Source organism: Blennius ocellaris, assembly GCF_963422515.1.
Source record: "Blennius ocellaris genome assembly, chromosome: 4".
Lineage (NCBI taxonomy): Eukaryota > Metazoa > Chordata > Actinopteri > Blenniiformes > Blenniidae > Blennius > Blennius ocellaris.
Genome location: NC_137653.1, coordinates 22621993 through 22638802, shown reverse-complemented (window position 1 = coordinate 22638802; position 16810 = coordinate 22621993). Strand labels below are relative to the sequence as shown.

Here is a 16810-nt window from a genome sequence, read left to right as displayed (position 1 = left end):
CCCACGCGCACACACACACGCACACACACACACGAGCATGCTCCCGCACATCACTCGTTCTTTTTGTGAGAGAGCCGTCTTGAGAATGTCAGATTAAAAAACAAAGCCACACGCACACACACACTCCTCAAATTTTTCTTTCCACTTAATTATTCACCATGATATGTATTGGAATTGTCACTTTTGACACTTGAGGTGTCCCCGTCAATAATTTATATAGGTCAGGCCGGCTTTAGCAGAGCTCATTGTTAGTTATTAGCAGATGAGAGCGCCGGCCTGTTCTGCAGGCGCTCTTTTTATTTCACCAGCGTGTGTTTGCGGACTGGAAAGCATCCCACGAACATTCCTTCATTCTCGGCCAAAGGTTTTATAGCTGTTGATATGAGCTGTGTTTCGGTGTTTATTGTCATGATAATTAACAAAGTGAGGTGTTAATCTTGCCTCGCGCTTACCTTCTAATTCTCCGTCGAGTGGCCCGCACGACGAGGTGCGCCCGGCTTTTATTGGTTTTACTAATCGTGAGACGCAGCTTGAGGTGAAACGTGCGTTAATATAAACGTAGTGAGTGTGGAAGTGGTTTGAGGGACTCTTTCCACCCTGTGAGTTCAGCGAGCTCTCCAGTAGGTGGCAGGGTCCTGTTTCCCCTGGCCCGTCTTTCTCCCGTCTGCTGAGTGCACATGGGTGTTAAAAGAGTGTGATGATATCATGACAGCTAATTGCTCTCATCGGGATGGAGCTGGATGGATCGCCTGGTGTAATGTTAGCTGTTAATGTAAGTGGTTTTAACATGTCTGAGGCCAAATTGTGGGATAAGTGTTCAAAAACTACACAATCTGAAACCTTTATGTTTTAATAGTGGAAATCAAAGCAAAACAATCTGTTCCCTTCGTAAATATTTTTTTGCCCTCAATAAAAATGTTTTGTGCGTTTGTTGTCCTCGGCGTGTAAAGTGAGTTGTGTCTTTGTTCGGCCACTGTAAACAATTCCATTTAGCAGAACAATAAAGAGGCTGATAGCGAGGCCGCTGGATAGCTGTGTTTACTTATCTGTCGTTTAATTAAAGGGCCTCTTTTCTTTAAGCTCCCATTGTTTCAATAGCACGGCCAGAGTCCCGGCAAGGGTCAGAGGGTTAACAGCCGTCAACTGTGCCTTTTTTTTTTTTTTTTCCCTTTTTTTCTAAAGGGGCCCCCACACAAAGGCACGGTTTCACCTGCAGCCCAGCCCCAGGCTCCCTATTGTGTGGCCCCATTTGAATTGATTATGTTTAGAGGGCTGGTTGTGATTGGTGGAGAAGGGCGTGGTTGATTGGATAGTTTTGTATCTTGTCAGCCGGGGAGCAACCTTGCGCGTGCAATCTGTCTGTATCCTGAGGAAGGTTGGAGACTCCACAGCACAGCAGCGCTTGTTCACAGCAGCCTCCCTGCCTGCCAGCTCTCGTGCGCCTCTCTCGCTCCCTCTCGCTCTCTCTCTCTGCCTCCCTCCCTCTCTCTCTCTCTCCTCTCTCTCTCTCTCTCTCTCTCTCTCTCTCTCTCTCTCTCTCCCCTTCCCTTGCCGCTCTGTTCTCCGCTCTGCTTCACTCCACACCGCGTGGCCCGGCACTCTGTTTACCCTGCCAGCTAAATGGAGTTTGTCAGGTTTGTCAATATGATTGATTTCTGTGATTTTGCCAGCTTTCTTGTGTAAGAGAGGGGGAAAAAAGAAAGAGCTTGACAATTTAATTTGACCTGGGAAAAGGAGGAAAGAGAGGGGAGCTTTTTGTTATTGTGTGTGTCTCTCTCGCTGATGTCCTATCACTGTAATTGTTTAATTCGGTCGTGCCGTGTGTGTGAGAGGAGCACTGGATCCGGGTTTACTTTGTCGCTGAGGCTCTGACAGTTCACAGGCGTGTTCAGACAAAAGAGGATGTCATTTCTATTAGATTTACTGCGTGTGACTGCATTGTATGGCTGCGCGGATTAGGTCCTTGTGTTTACGTGTGTATTGTTGTCGGAAGCGGCGCTTCACTTCACTCTCAGTCAGTGCAACAGTTCCTGCACTTTGTACAGACGCTCCTATGAGGTGTGTGTGAGTACCTTTTTTTTTCTTTTTTCTTTTTCTTTTTTTTTTTAACAGTGTTTGATTAGTTTTGTTTACTTTGCTGACAGTACGCCAACCAGTTAAGCAGGATCTGGTAGAGTACCCCGTGCTGTTTGATTTATGGAAAGTTCTTAGAAAAACAAAAGACAGGTTTGTCTTCTCACTGTAAAGTTTTTTCTCTCACACCCTTTCTTCTTAGAAAACATTCCCAAGGCTGGGACATTTCCATACTGAGAACTAACTCACTTCTGTTTGGTGTCTTGCTGTTAGTGTATTTTCTGTGATGACTTTCTGAGTAAATGAGCGCTGCTCTGGAGGCTACGGCCTGGACTAATCCTCACTCATCCTCAAGGTGTCACAGTGAATTAAGACGGAGGCTGGCACAGCTCTATATTTGACACCATCACCACAAACCACGTCGGAGACGCGCTGTCACTCCAAATGTCATCGCTTGAATCTCTCTGTAAAGTTCAGAGTGTGAAAGGTGGGTTGTGTGTGTGTGTGTGTGTGTGTGTGTGTGTGTGTGTGTGTGTGTGTGTGTGTGTGTGTGTGTGTGTGTGTGTGTGTGTGTGTGTGTGTGTGTGTGTGTGTGTGTGTGTGTGCACTTTCAACAATGGGATTGTGGAGTAGATTTAGGAGGGAAAGTTGTGTTCACTTTTGCTGCTGTCAGATCTGACAGCTCTGAGCTTTTCCACAGAAGACACATATTGACTCACCGCTGCTTAAAGACTGTGTGCGTACTTTTACTTGGTGGGACAAACCCACATGTTGTTACTCCATCCGCGCTCGGGGAAAAGGCGGAGGGTACGGTGGAGACGATCAGATGGTGGAGGAGGAGGGCAGCGTTCACTTGTAATGCCGTGCAGCTGTGCAGCCGGGACTCGCAGTTTGGGAGAGCTGGAGTGCGAGCTGATTGGGTTGACAGTTTGTAATCAAAGTTGATTTATTGTTCATTAGTAGTGCATTAGCCCTTTCAGGCAGGGGCGTTATTTGTGCAGTGGCCTGTCAAGGCGAGAGGCTGCCAGCACCTGTCATTTCTAAACCATGACATAGGCAACCAGATATTAGCCGTGTACCCGGAGCGAGGGAGAGCGAGCCGAAGAGGGGGCACAGGGGGGTGTACAGCCCGCTGAGCCCGACAGGCTCGCCGGGGTATCCTTTACAGGGGACGGTATTGGCTTTGTGCTGGAGCAGGCAGGCAAAGACCGAGAAGAGAGACGGGGGGAATATGTGAGCAGTGATATCGAGAGCCACCAGCTGCTCTCTCTCTCGCTCTCTCGCTCTCTCTCTTGTCACTAAAACATGTTTTTACTTGAAAAAGGTGCGCGTTCGTGTGTTGTTTTTCCTTTATTATTGCTCAGAGTGTGTCTGCCTGCTTGAAATCGGAAAAGATTAACCGACACTTCAGATGCCACGTGTTCCCAAAAGGTTGAGATGAGGGATCATGAGGAGATTACACAGTGTGCAGGGTCTTCTTCACCACTGATCTGGATTTTTAAAACAACCCCAGGGTCCTCTCTTCTGTCACCTGCTTGCTGATTTTCAGCTACAAACATGCGGTCGACACTGTGTTTTATTTGTTATTATGATTTAATTAAGTGGCTGTACACTTTGTATTAATTTCACAACAACATCAAGAGAAGCAACACAATTTGTAACCCCCCCCCTTGTCTGCCATCATGGAAACAAGGATTAGCTTTTTGCCTTGCTGGTGAGCAGAGAATAGAAACAATCTGTACGAGGATGTGTCAGCCATTGTCTTTTGACTACAGTTTCATTTGAAAGGGATTTTAGAGGCTGTGATCTTAATTAAATCTCAACTGACTCAAATAAGGCATCTGAAAGCGTGCGGCGTTGCGTAACTGTGCGGTGAGCTAAAGATCACGGGGGGGGGAAAGGGTACGCGGTTTTGTGCCGACAGAGGTTTTTACCCGGCGCTTCCGGGGAAACGTGTGAGCGACGGACGGCGGCGTGAATCTGTAAAAGGCAGTTTTCAGGAGTCAAACGTCTCGTGAAGCACGGGAGGTGTGGCTTGAAAGGTCAAGAGTGACAGGATCGTGAGTCACACACCATAATATCACCCTATCCTTTCTTTTTCTGTAGATACTCGGTAGGTATTTTTGAGGAAGCAGTAAATCTGAATATACAACATTGAGCTCCTGTGGGGAAACCACTCGGGGGTCGTTAACCTCTGGAAAGATCATTCATGACACTTTTGTAACTTTTTAAAACCAGAAAAATCAACATTCAATGACCACAAATCAGTTGGAAAGTAGAAAAGAGACAAAAATCATACTGATTTCACCATGTGTGGTATAACATCTTATTTAGATTTTAGAATTATGCCTTAAAGGACACATTAGGTGTGTGTGTTTGAATTCTAAGGTCAGTTGTCGAATTTCCATAGGGCCAGATTTGATGGTACAACAATAAGGTATAAATACATAAAGTAAGTGACTCCTTTCTCACTGTACTGTCGTCAATTCCTCACAGTCAGTTTGATAGAAACAGTTAACAGACAGGGTTATAATTACATGTAATTTGGTTGAAGCTATGACTTTGTGTGTGTGTCTCTGAGAGTATAGAGATAGAGGGGGTCCTGTCCCCCAGCAGTGGTCACCTGCAGTGGTCGTCTCCCTCCAGTTGTGGGAAACCAGCGTTCAGGTCGCAGCTCAGCTGTTATTGTAGGGGTGCTACCCCCCCCGGCTCGCCGCAGCCGTTTGTTTGTTTAAACCCGACACTCGCCGGGGTCGAGCTCCAGCGCAAAAACCTGTTTGTTTGTAGTCGACAAGTTAATTAAAACACAATTTTAACTTTTGTTTTTACAGTTGCTGCAAATAATTTGAGCCTCTGCCTTTCTCCCCTTCCCTCCCTCCTCACACACACACACACACACACACACACACACACACACACACACACACACACACACACACACACACACACACACACACACACACACACACACACACACGTACACACGCCTCCAATCCAGTAAGCATAGTGTATGGTGCATGCAGACAAAAATGTGGCTGTGATTATCCTGTTTATCAGAGCTGTAATTGTTTTTAAAACAACTTGACGACACAGGAATTATCCCAACGTTCAGAGAATTTTTGGGGAATAATCCACATTTAGTTTTTTGTTATATTTGTTTTGTTTTTTAACAAGGAATACCAGTTGAAGCCAATTCCTTTATATAAAAAAAAATTAAATATTATTATTCTTTGGGAAGAGCCTACTGCGTGAATATACTGCATCTAGTCTCTTAGAGGGAAATAAATGTCCCACACTTGAGAGATTTCAATCAACGTGAATGGGTAATATGGAATTAGTCTTTGCAGTCTTGTCGACGACTAATTACGTTCACACATCACTTAAGTACAATAGCTCCCGTGAAATCCTCATTCCGGCGACATTTTCATGCAGGAGATGGCGGCGGGGATGGCAAGTTGTCTCCTCGCGCCACAGCGAGGCCAAGGTGAAACAACAGCAGCATCAAACGGACTCTGCTGTGTGATTTCTCCTGGGCTTTTTTTTTTTTTTTAACTTCTTCATTCCATTTGATGCCCCCACAAAACAAGATGACCCCCGGGAGCGCAAATGAAAATTTGATCATTCTATTTTATTTTTCCTCTCCCCCTTTGAGCTGTGCTGCAGTTTGCGGCTGCTGTCGTTGACGCCCCCCCCCCAGTCTCCTCATTGCTGTTCCTCTTAATTGCTTCGTTGCGGGGAGGGGATAGAAAAGAAGAGGGTGGATATTGTACCTCGTTGACTCTACTGCTTTTCACCAGGCTGTGACCTCTGGCTCGTGACAGGAGGAGGGAGAGCATCTTCATTAACTCCGAGTCACTGACTCTTAACATTTTCAGATCTGTGTGTGAGTGCTTCAGATTGTCATATTGAGAGAAGTCAATGTACTTTAAATGCTTTCTGTAGTGTGGGGTTTGTCCGGCTGTGGGGATCAAACATTTTTGGATCTTGCTTTATTGGGTGATATTGACAGGTGATAAAGTAACATATTCTTTTAATTTGACAAATTCTATGTTTTAGGTTTTTTTTTTTTTTTTTTTTTATCGTGATGTTTTGTTGCCCGTGTTTGTCTCTTTTGCCTCTTTAAAAAAAATCTGGTTTTCACTCCACATGCTTTGTGCTGCACATGTGCTTGTATGTACTTGTGGCAGTTAACATGCCACAGTTTAGATTGTGTGTGTGTGTGTGTGTGTGTGTGTGTGTGTGTGTGTGTGTGTGTGTGTGTGTGTGTGTGTGTGTGTGTGTGTGTGTGTGTGTGTGTGTGCGTGCAGGCCTGTGCCGGTACAGTATATTGCCTCCAGTCACTCTGCAGCTGTGTCAGAATGTTCCAGGTTTTGAATGTTTATGTATGCGAGGCACCTGGAGAGCACCACACCTTGGTGAAATTCATAAACGTCAGCTATTCCTGGCATCCTCAGAATGTCCTCTTTTTCACACCCTTGTATCGGCGGAGCAGATTAGAGCTGCGCTCGGTGGATCCCTCCAGTTATTAGCCTAGTATGAGTCTCCTTTCAGGCTATCTTTAGATGGTGATATATTTTTGCGGATCATCTGGAGTCATGATGTTATCCAGGAGATAAGGGGGGAGTGCGCCATATGGGAGTGCTCTAAATGGCGACTGGCGTCCTGTGTTTGCGTTAAATGGGCATGATACAGCGGCCAAGGCAATATTTTTCAGTTAAAGTGCTCCTCCCACCCCTTCCACTCAGTAAGACCCGGCGTTGGGCAGATTTTCACTCCTTCAGCACAGGATTAAATGGTAGTAGTTACATTGATCAATAGGTTAAGAAGCCTACAATCCCTCTTGCTGCTAATGACCTCAGTAGTAATGGGTAATAAAACGGGGGTCTGTAATAGCCTCTTGCTGCGGCCGTGCACAGAGGAAGAGGCGGTCTGAGTCAGATATGAGAAGTGTGAAAACAAGATGCGCTACTATCCACCTCAGGTGTAAATAAGTTTGATTTCTCATAAAACGCACGTCTCTTAAGATCTGGTCGAGTGCATTAAAAAAGGCTCTGTGTTAAGTTGTCTTTTTTTTTTTTTTTTTTTCTCCACATCACCCCCGTGTTATTCAGCATGACAAAATGATTACAGAGACCGAAACGGACCAAATTTACAGCTTCTACGCGCGGGTAAAAAATAGAGCATGACAAACGTGGAGTCGGTTTTTAATGCACGCAGTAAAAGGAAAAGCTTCAAAATAAGCACGCTGGAAGTTGAGGTGGGGGTAAATGTCATGTTTAGACATGCACTGTATATCATATCATGAAGGGGACTCGTATGTCAGCAAGACAAGGCTGTAGGGTTGACCTTCTAAATAGTTCATCAAAATTAGTGATGCCCAGGGAAAAAAAAAGAAAAGAGGGGGACTTCAGTGGATAATGACTGTGAAATTAGGAAAATGGGAGACCGGGGCCATGCAAATGACAGGACAAGTCATGTGCAAAAGTCAAGATGAAGTGCATATTAAGACATAATACAGAAGGGGGGAATTAATATTGCATTTTCTGCTCGTACCCCAACGTCTGCAGCTGGAAATGACAAATCGTGTGTGTGTGTGTGTGTGTGTGTGTGTGTGTGTGTGTGTGTGTGTGTGTGTGTGTGTGTGTGTGTGTGTGTGTGTGTGTGTGTGTGTGTGTGTGTGTGTGTGTGTGTGTGTGTGTGTGTGTGTGTGTGTGTGTGTGTGTGTGTGTGTGTGTGTGTGTGTGTGTGTGTGTGTGTGATCCTCTCGGGGTTGGGAGAACACTGGCCGGTGTATTCTGGCACGGCTCAATAAAGTTAACGGAGAGCATCATAGCCGGCCCCGTCCCATTTGACATCCCTGCCCTTTCCTCCGCGTTTTCCGTACAAGCTGTTCATTATGGCGCCGCTTTGTTTTTGTTTAATGCCACAATGGGGAGGCTGAATCAGGTGATATGCATGCGGGGCGGGTGACAAGAAAAATCCCCTCAGTTCCCGGATGAGGTTTTAAACAGCTAAATTACATTCAGAAAAAGGCATGAAAGATTCAACGGGGGGGGGGGGGGGGTTGTCATTAGCTGCGAGGTGGCCGCACAATTTGGGTAACCTTGGTGAAGACAGGACTGTCACCAGCGATGTCTGCTCTATCAGCCAACACACACTCATGCATATACATACAAATATATTCGTACACACAAAAACCCAGCGCAAAATGTTAACAATCGCAGTGGTACCAGGGCACTTCTGAGCCGCTGTTTGTCATCTAAATGTCAAGGAAAGGGGGCTTTTAATGGTCCTGCACATCATAGCAGTGAGTGGCAGCATCCAGACACACTCCAAGTCCCCCCCCATGTCGCCGGAGCAATTAAGGCACCCTGACAACTGTGGGGGCTCTTTGAGTGTCACAACAAATCACTTGTTTTGAGGAGTCGCGCACTCACACCTTTCTGCTGGGAGTTAGTTAAGAGACGGCAAGAGAGCGGCCTGCGTGCTCTTCACCGTGGCTCCTCCTCCTCCAGGCGCTCCGTATCTCCACAATAATAGATCGCTGTTGACAGCGTCTCTAATGAAATGTTCTCACATGACACGGCGTGCGTGTGCCGTGAGCAGACCACAGCATTTTTCAAAGGCAATCTTTCACATCCTCAGGTATGACATATCTGCAGGGCTGTGTAAACTGGCCCGCTGTTGGAAGCATCATGTGGACGCTTATCTGTGTGTGCGTGCGTGTGTGTGTGTAGGTTAGGCTGGGCACACCGGGCATGTTGTTGATCCACGTGGCGTGTCCTTCAGTCCGTCTCGGTCTGGTGTCAGAACAGTTGCAGGGGAAATGTGTGTGTTTGTGTGTTTTCTGCAGGGCCCGTGCTCATTGTAACACTTCAAGCTGACACTCGAGACAAGTTCCTCAAGTCCAAGCCGGAATGCCTTTTTCAAACTTGTTAAACTCATATATTTTTATTTGTGTTGAGCCGTGCTTGTCATTAAGAAGTCATCAGCCTCCACTTCCTGTTACCTGCCCGGGGTGAAACCCACCTGTTATTAGCCTTCACTTGCTTTTTCACAGTTTTAACGACTTTGCTTCGAGGCTTTAACCTACTTAAGACCATAAACTTAGAAAAGAAGCAGATCAGGATTGCGCGTCAAAAATAAAAGATTCTATAAGGTGGCGAATCAGAGATAGGAGAGCATTTTTCCTCCTCGTCCCTTATTAATTCCATACCGTCCTCTGTGAATGTCTTTTGACGCGTGTCTCCACGTCTTGTGTGTGTTTGTGCAGGTTCCAGTGTCAGTGGCTATGATGACACCTCAAGTGATAACTCCACAGCAGATGCAGCAAATCCTTCAGCAGCAGGTCCTGAGCCCTCAGCAGCTCCAGGTTCTCCTCCAGCAGCAGCAGGCCCTCATGTTACAGCAGGTAATGCGTACACGTGACACCCGCGTCAAGAATCACTTTTTTTTTTTTTATATTGAAGAGACAAGGCCCGTGAAGTTTGAATCGGTGGACGCCTCGGTTTGAAATGAAAATCTTCTTACACGCGAGTTTCTCCAAGATAAATTCACTTTGAACTGCTATTCTCCCTCGCTTTTTCTGATCCTCAAAGGACAACATTCCTCAGAGTATTGGAAATCCCCCCCCCCCCCCAAAAAAAAAAAACCCACCGCTGAGTTAATATGACTGACAGACTTTGACTCGCATGTCGCTCCCCTCGTCTCTTCTGCAGCAGCAGCTCCAAGAGTTCTACAAGAAGCAGCAGGAACAGCTCCACCTCCAGCTCCTCCAGCAGCAGCAGCAACATGCAGGCAGCAAGCAGAGCAAAGAGGTAGGCTGACATCACTCCAAACACCATCCAGACAGAGCACACCCCCCCCCCCCCCCCCCCATCCCTCCCTCCCTCCCTCCGCTCCATCTGCTTTCAGACTGTGGTTAAAGCAGAAACTAATGGTAGGAGGGGGATCAAGTGCACTCATGCTTCTGATTAGCATGTCAGACTTGCTGGTTAAACGCTAACAACCGACTGATGCTGTGCTGAGAATACGGCGTCTCCTCTCTGGACCTGTCCCCACATGAGATGTTTTACAGCGCCTCCAGCTCACTCCATTGCTCTGCAATCTTATTTATTTATTTATTCTTTTTTTTTCTTGGGTAAGCAAGTGTCCTGTGCAACAAAGAGCCGAGCGCTCCTGTGAGCCTGGTGTAGGACATAATGAAAGGTAGAAACAGGGAGCATAAAAATCTGAGAGGCTTTTCTTGGTAATTAACATGGAAATGGCAGAGGAAGAGAAGGCATGTAATTGTGAGATATCAGTGCAGAGAGCGCTCCCAGCTTTGTTGCCAGTGTGTTGAGTTTTTCTTCTCTCTTTTTTTTCCCCCTTCCTCTCTCCTTCGCTCCCTGTAGGACAGCGAGGCTCGTTCGTAGGCAGGCGGCTTTTTAATGCGTTTTAATGACAGGCGGATACAGGCATCGCCGTGGACAAAGCAAATGATTATTGTGCGGTGAGAAGAAGTTCAAAGACGATCTGGGAATTTTCCCTTCTCCCGCGCTCATGTCCCCATTGAGTTTGGAGAGCAAAGGGAGCGCAAGAAAATTAAACCCCAAATGTTAAAAGCAGACGCGGGCGCGCGCCGGTCCACGCGCGCCCGCTACACGTCCGCGCCGTTGTCGACGGCTCCCAACTTCAAAGTCGCAGCTCCCTAATTAATGAACTGCGGGCTTCAGTTTGGACAAGTTGTGGCGTGATGCTCCCATAAATCAACATGACAGCGGAGCTCCTCGGCCTCAGATAGGGCCTGTCACCAAGTCGCATCTGATGTAAACACTGGAGGAGCAGGAGGGGGAGGTGAGGCTGAGAGGGGGGAGGACAAGGAGGTGCAATTGATCAGTTGAATGGAGCATGAGAATAAAAGGGGGAAGAAAAAAAAACTACTTTTGAAGCATATTATGTATGATCACAGGAAATGGATGCAGCCTCGAGAGGCTCCCCCTCTGCTGATGCTCGCTTTCTCTCTCTCTCTCTCTTTCTCTCTCTCTCTCTCTCTCTTTCTCTCTCTCTCAGTCGCGTTTCGAGCAGCCATCAAAAGACAGAATAAGAATTATGCAGTGACTCCCCTGTGGCTGCCAGACAATAACCCCCTGTTGTTGCTTTGTGCCTCTTTTATTTTAAAGACATCAAAATTTAGTTTTTCAAAGATCTTTAACTTTATATTTGAAGCTTGACAATAAAGGCCTGCCAGTGCCACTCTTTATCATTTGTCAGGGACTGTATTTTTCCTCTCCCTCGTGCCACTTCTTGTTAACCTCTTATTTGGTCTATTGGGTCCGGGCTTTTTAATGTGTCTGCATGCTGCGAGCGCACAGGAGCTGCTGTCAGCTGATGGGACCAGAAGGAAGAGGAGAGAAAATATGAAAGGGAGGGAGAGAGTTAAATTCATTTGCCGTACTTGATTTTCTTTCTTTCTCTCTCTCTCTCTCTCTCTCTCTCTCTCTCTCTCTCTTTCTCTCTCGGTCTTTCATTTCTGAAAAGCCACCCTCTATTTATTTAGCGTTTTGATGAAAGACATTGTTCCTTGTGAACTCCCACCCCCGTAGCACTATTATCTTTATCCGAGGCTGTCAGGAAGGAGCGGGCCGACAGAGAATCGCTCAAGACACGAGGAACTTCGAAGGGGGGGGGGAGAGTCAGCCGTCTCTCATAAACAGAGCCAATCAGAGATCACAGGGCCACCTGCATCCTGGTTTTCACTGGAACCTCTGCGAGATCTCTTATCGAGCCCCCTCATCTCTCTCTCTCTCTGTCACTTTCTCCTTGTTTAGAGCTCTTCGATGATGGCCCTCTTCTACAGCTCTAGTTTTAGTCACATGGTGTGTGTGTGTGCGTGTGTGCGTGCGTGCGTGCGTGTGTGTGGAGAGGTTAGGGGGAATGAAGGGAAAAAGGAAGGCGCGTTTGGCTTAAACCGTGTGACAGGCCGAAGCAGGGGAGAGTGGAAGGTGGGGGTGGTGGTAGGGGGGGGGGGGGGCTGTTTTTATCTGGCTGTTTCAGTGGTTTGAGAGCCGCCAGCCGGTGACCTGACTGCCGTGTTGCACTGAGACCTTTTTTGTATGCGCTCAATTGTGAGAAGTAAACAAAAGTGGTGTATCCTGTGTTTGGTGAAAGGGTGCGGTGCTCAAGCTTGGCAGCCCCAGCACTGCTTTTAGTGCCCCCTCCACCCCACTCCTCCTACCCGCCTGACAACTGGCCTTGTGTACTCATAAACAGAGCCAGCATCCTGTTGAGTCTCACCCATGAATACAGAGGAATGTCCCGACAGATCAAGTTCACTCGGTCGAAGCTGGAAGGGTTAAAAGTCACTTCTTCTGTGCCCCTGCTATCTAAACAGCATCGCTCCTTTTGTTTGGACTCATAAGAGATTTGGGATATTAGATCATTTCCCTCTAATTACTATTGTGACTTTGTCTTTTTCTTTAATTTTCTCCTGCACTCGCTCATCAAAGTTCACACGTTCATTTTTATGACGAGAACACACACACACGCACGCACGCACGCACGCACGCACGCACGCACGCACGCACACACACACACACACACACACACACACACACACACACACAAACTATCAACTCGCCTCAAAGCCATGCTGTTGTGGTGTGTTTATAAAAAACAATAATAAAAACAACATTAATAATGCAACAACTAATGGAGAGAAATTCTGTACATTTCACTGTATTTTGCTCAAGGTTCCATTAAAATGGCCTTTATGTTGAGATTGTAGTCATTTTCGGTAGTAATTGTTTGGTTTTGTGAAAATATTGACACTTTCACCATAAATACGCTACACCACAACAAGGGTTATAATGGCATTATTTTACTGGCTGTAGCTCCAGAACTAAGGTGTGTTAGACACCCCTGCTTTATACATAACCTGAAAATGTTCTGCTAGTTTTAAATAAATGTTTATAGCTACATTTGTAATTTGGATTTTTCACTTTGCATGACATTATTTACTACACAATATAAGATACACATTTATACAGTACATTCATACATAATAAAGTTAAAAAAAAAGTGGTGTACAAAATAAGTATCAGTTTATTGTAATGTTGTCTCAGAAAGTCAACATTACAAACAAAACAAACATTACCAATGTCAGCATGCGTTTCAACGGCTTTCACTGGAATCGATGCTGGCTTAGCTGTATATCTGTAATGTGAAGAGTAATTAACAGCAAATAATCCATCTCAGAAAAACTAAAATTGCAGCCATGCAATATTAATGAATGTAACATGTACTTAAACAGTAAAACTTTATCAAAAGGTTTCGAAGGTGTTTTGTGGCTCCAGACCTCTTTGCTCTGGAGGGAAGGACAAACATGGTCTCTTTTAGAGGTTGCACATTCTTAAGTAAAATTCTCCTGCTGCACCGAGCAGAGATCGCTCTCTGTTGGTCCAGAGCTGCGTGATCGAACGCAGTTCGTCACACCGATTGAGGAAGGCGGGGGGAGAGGCTTGTATCCCTGAGCTCAGCGGCATGCCTGGGAGAGTTGCGAGAGTTGCTCCGGTGGTTATTAAGCACTTTGATTTAGTCACACGTTGTTTGCTGAATTATGAATGGCTGTAATTAAATTCCTGTGGCTCTTATTATGAATGATTAACTATGTTGTTTCATTGTTTGTCACTTGCAGCGCGACTCCTCGTTAATTAAGAGAGCGGGAGATGTATAGTGTACCTGTCTTAAGTGGGCTCAGGCGCACACACAAAACCTCCACTTAGGACAAAAATGTATGAAACTTGCTCTGTTTCCGTTGTGTTTTATAAACCCATTAACCTTGTTTTTCGCGAATGAATATATTGTTCTGTGGTGTAACTGTGAACTCTGTGACCCCACCACTCATATGGATTTGTACTGTAATGTGTACAAACCTGAAATTTCAATTTACATGTTTGCTGCTCCGCTGCTAACACGTACTCTGTGTGTGTGTGTGTGCGTGTGCGTGTGCGTGTTTGTGTCATCAGCAGCAGGTGTCGGCGCAGCAGTTGGCCTTCCAGCAGCAACTCCTGCAGGTCCAGCAGGTCCAGCAGCAGCACCTGCTCAACCTTCAGAGACAGGGGCTGCTCACCATCCAACCTGGACAGACCGGCCTGCCGCTGCACTCCCTCACTCAGGGTCAGTACCTCCTCCCGTCACAGCCGGGCAGCCCAGTGGGCTCAAGCCAGCACCAGTCGCTCACACGTTTGCCTGCGCTGAAGTTTTGTTTTCACACGCAGTTTTTCTGGGACTTGAGATGAGATGGTCGTGATTTTATCTGACCACTGGCTGATCCAGATGAAATTAAACTGGAAAACTTCTTGATTAGTGCGATTGTGAGATTTTTAGTTTGGGACATAGACAACAGCGCCTGCTACCACCGGGGTGTCAAACAAAAGCCCGTGAACCAAAGGCCAAAAGAAAACTGTTATTTTTCAACTAATTTCTTAAGAGTGACAAACACAACACTGAGACCCGAGCTGAGATGTCACTGAAGCTGCCATGAAAGTTGGAAAACTTGCCTCAAAGCCAGGGTAAACATGCATAATGCAACAGCAGTAGGACAGGTTTTTTTTTAACATTTCACTGTATTTTGCACCAAAAGGTTTCATTAAAATTAGCGATTGTAAAGAGTATATTACAATATGATGATTGTAGTAGTTTTTGGTAGTAATTATTTGGGTTTTGCAACAATATAGAAGTTTTCATCACATATACTCTGCACTGCATAGTAAAACTTTAAAGATTATTATGGCTCTATTTTACTGGTCAGCCCTGTCAACATAAAATGGGGCTGCATGTGGCCCCTGAACTAAAGTGTGTTTGACGCCCCTGGTTGAACACATTTTGTAGAATTAAGGCTGCATGATATTAACTAAACATGTGATCATGTTGTCGAGAATTGCAAGGGCATTGTGATTTGCTGAGAATACAGCATCACGCATGTCAATGTTCATTTCTTTGTGCTTCAAAAAAACAGCGTTTTTTTCTCCTGCCCCTAATTTATACCACCTTGATCGCAGAATTTTGGTTAATCGATTGAGATGAATCGCACTTTTCTGTAATTTTTTTATTTGCAGAAGATGACTGTACAAGGCATGGAAGCACAATTTACATATCTGTCAGTGTTGTGCTGTTTATTTTGTGCGTTGTTGATGTCACCATAACGATAACTTTGCAATATATTTTGCAGCCTTACTGCAAATCATCACAAAAATCTATATTTCAGATTGATGAGTCTCAGATTTACTGATTATTGCCCCAAATTCAAGGGTTTCCACATGATATATGACAATGATTCTTTGCAACTGATCTTTTATTGATCAGCTGCACTCTGATTATATTATTGGCTTTTATAGAAATCTTTTGAGACGTCTCTGTAAATCTTCTCTCACCACAACATGACTAATTTGCATCTTGCAGTTTGAGAGCGGTTTCAATGTGGTGTGTCCTCCCGCACTGTAAAAATGACACTCTAACGGAGATGCACGCTCTGCCCTTCACCCCCCCCCCCCCCCCCTCCCCGTCCTGTGATTGGCACCCCAGTGGCAGTCTCCTTCAGCCTGGGCTAACACTGGATCTATTGTTCCTAAACTGCCCGTGAACCCGCCGTTGTGAAACCGGCTCTTACTCGATAGGGAGTCAATACTTGTTGTTTGGCCAAGAAGTTTATTTCTTTATTTATTTTCGGGTGTTTTGTTAAGGAGCGGTCGCGCCTTGTGACAAAGACGCCGTCATCAGGGTTTTAGAAACATGACATTGACTATTCATTCCCAGCTAAGACAAACAGTTTTGAAATAACAAGATAAAAACAGGGAGTGTTTGTGCGTATGTGTGTAGGGGTGCTTAGGTAATAGGCAAACACAAACAGAGTTTGTACAGTGGTGTTATTGTTTGGACTGGGTATGGAATCACTCATCCGCTCGCAGACGATTGCTGTGGGCACAGGCGTGGGGCACAGCGGTATCGCTCTGTGTGTCAGATATCTGGCAAACACTCACACGCCCTTTGAGTAAAGCAGTATACGAGTGATATGGCAAGGTACTGCACTTTTGAACATCCTGTTTACCCGGTGTCATCATCACATACCTCTGAAATATTAAGAGCGAGCCAGTTTACTGAGCTTACTTCCTCAAACTGGTTTTGATGTCTTTTAAATCTGTAAAGAGATTTCAGTTAAAGGCCTATGTTGGAGGGATATTTGATATAATTTGTTATTTACATAATACCCAGGGAAGACACTTAAATGTTCTGCATTTGATTGTCATTTTCAATGGCGAATTGTGCTGAATGCCAGTAGATATCTCTGCTGTTGGAGACGCTCAATGAAGCTGCATTTCTATTGGCTGGAGAGCGTTCACACCTCTCAGTCATCAGATACCTTAAGCTGTTTCACAGGGAGAGGGGAAATCTAATGTGTTTTGTAAAATAATCAAATTTTAATACTTCTTAAACAGATATTTAACATGGATTAAGACATAGATTAACAATTCTTAAAAGAATTAAGCAGCACAGGTGTCAACATAAAGCCCATTAAGCAAAACCGGTGCATTAGCGGATTCAATTATTTAAATAAAAAACTTAAAAGAAAACATTGATTATTTTTTTTTACACATCCCTTAAAGTTAGCTGACACAACATAACAGTGAGACCCAAGCCGTGATAGTGCCATGAGAGCCAGCTGCCTCATTGCTATCAAGTTAGCCTCAAAGCTATGCTG

General features: G+C 45.3%; 1 protein-coding gene across 4 annotated transcripts in view; it reads left to right on the top strand.

The window, feature by feature from the left end:
• The window catches only part of foxp1b (forkhead box P1b), a gene marked incomplete at its 3' end in the record, with an annotated part of 199229 nt that overhangs the window by 152266 nt on the left and 30153 nt on the right, over window positions 1-16810 (top strand). The window contains exons 1-4 of one of the 4 annotated variants that reach the window (XM_080495080.1): window positions 1596-1634; window positions 9347-9484; window positions 9792-9890; window positions 14079-14229. In XM_080495080.1, coding sequence (XP_080351206.1) covers window positions 9365-9484; window positions 9792-9890; window positions 14079-14229 — 370 coding nt within the window. In that variant the 5' untranslated portion in view covers window positions 1596-1634; window positions 9347-9364. Of the gene's footprint in view, window positions 1-1595; window positions 1635-9346; window positions 9485-9791; window positions 9891-14078; window positions 14230-16810 lie in introns of those variants that run through there. The other 3 variants (XM_080495079.1, XM_080495078.1, XM_080495077.1) reach the window with 3 other exon arrangements.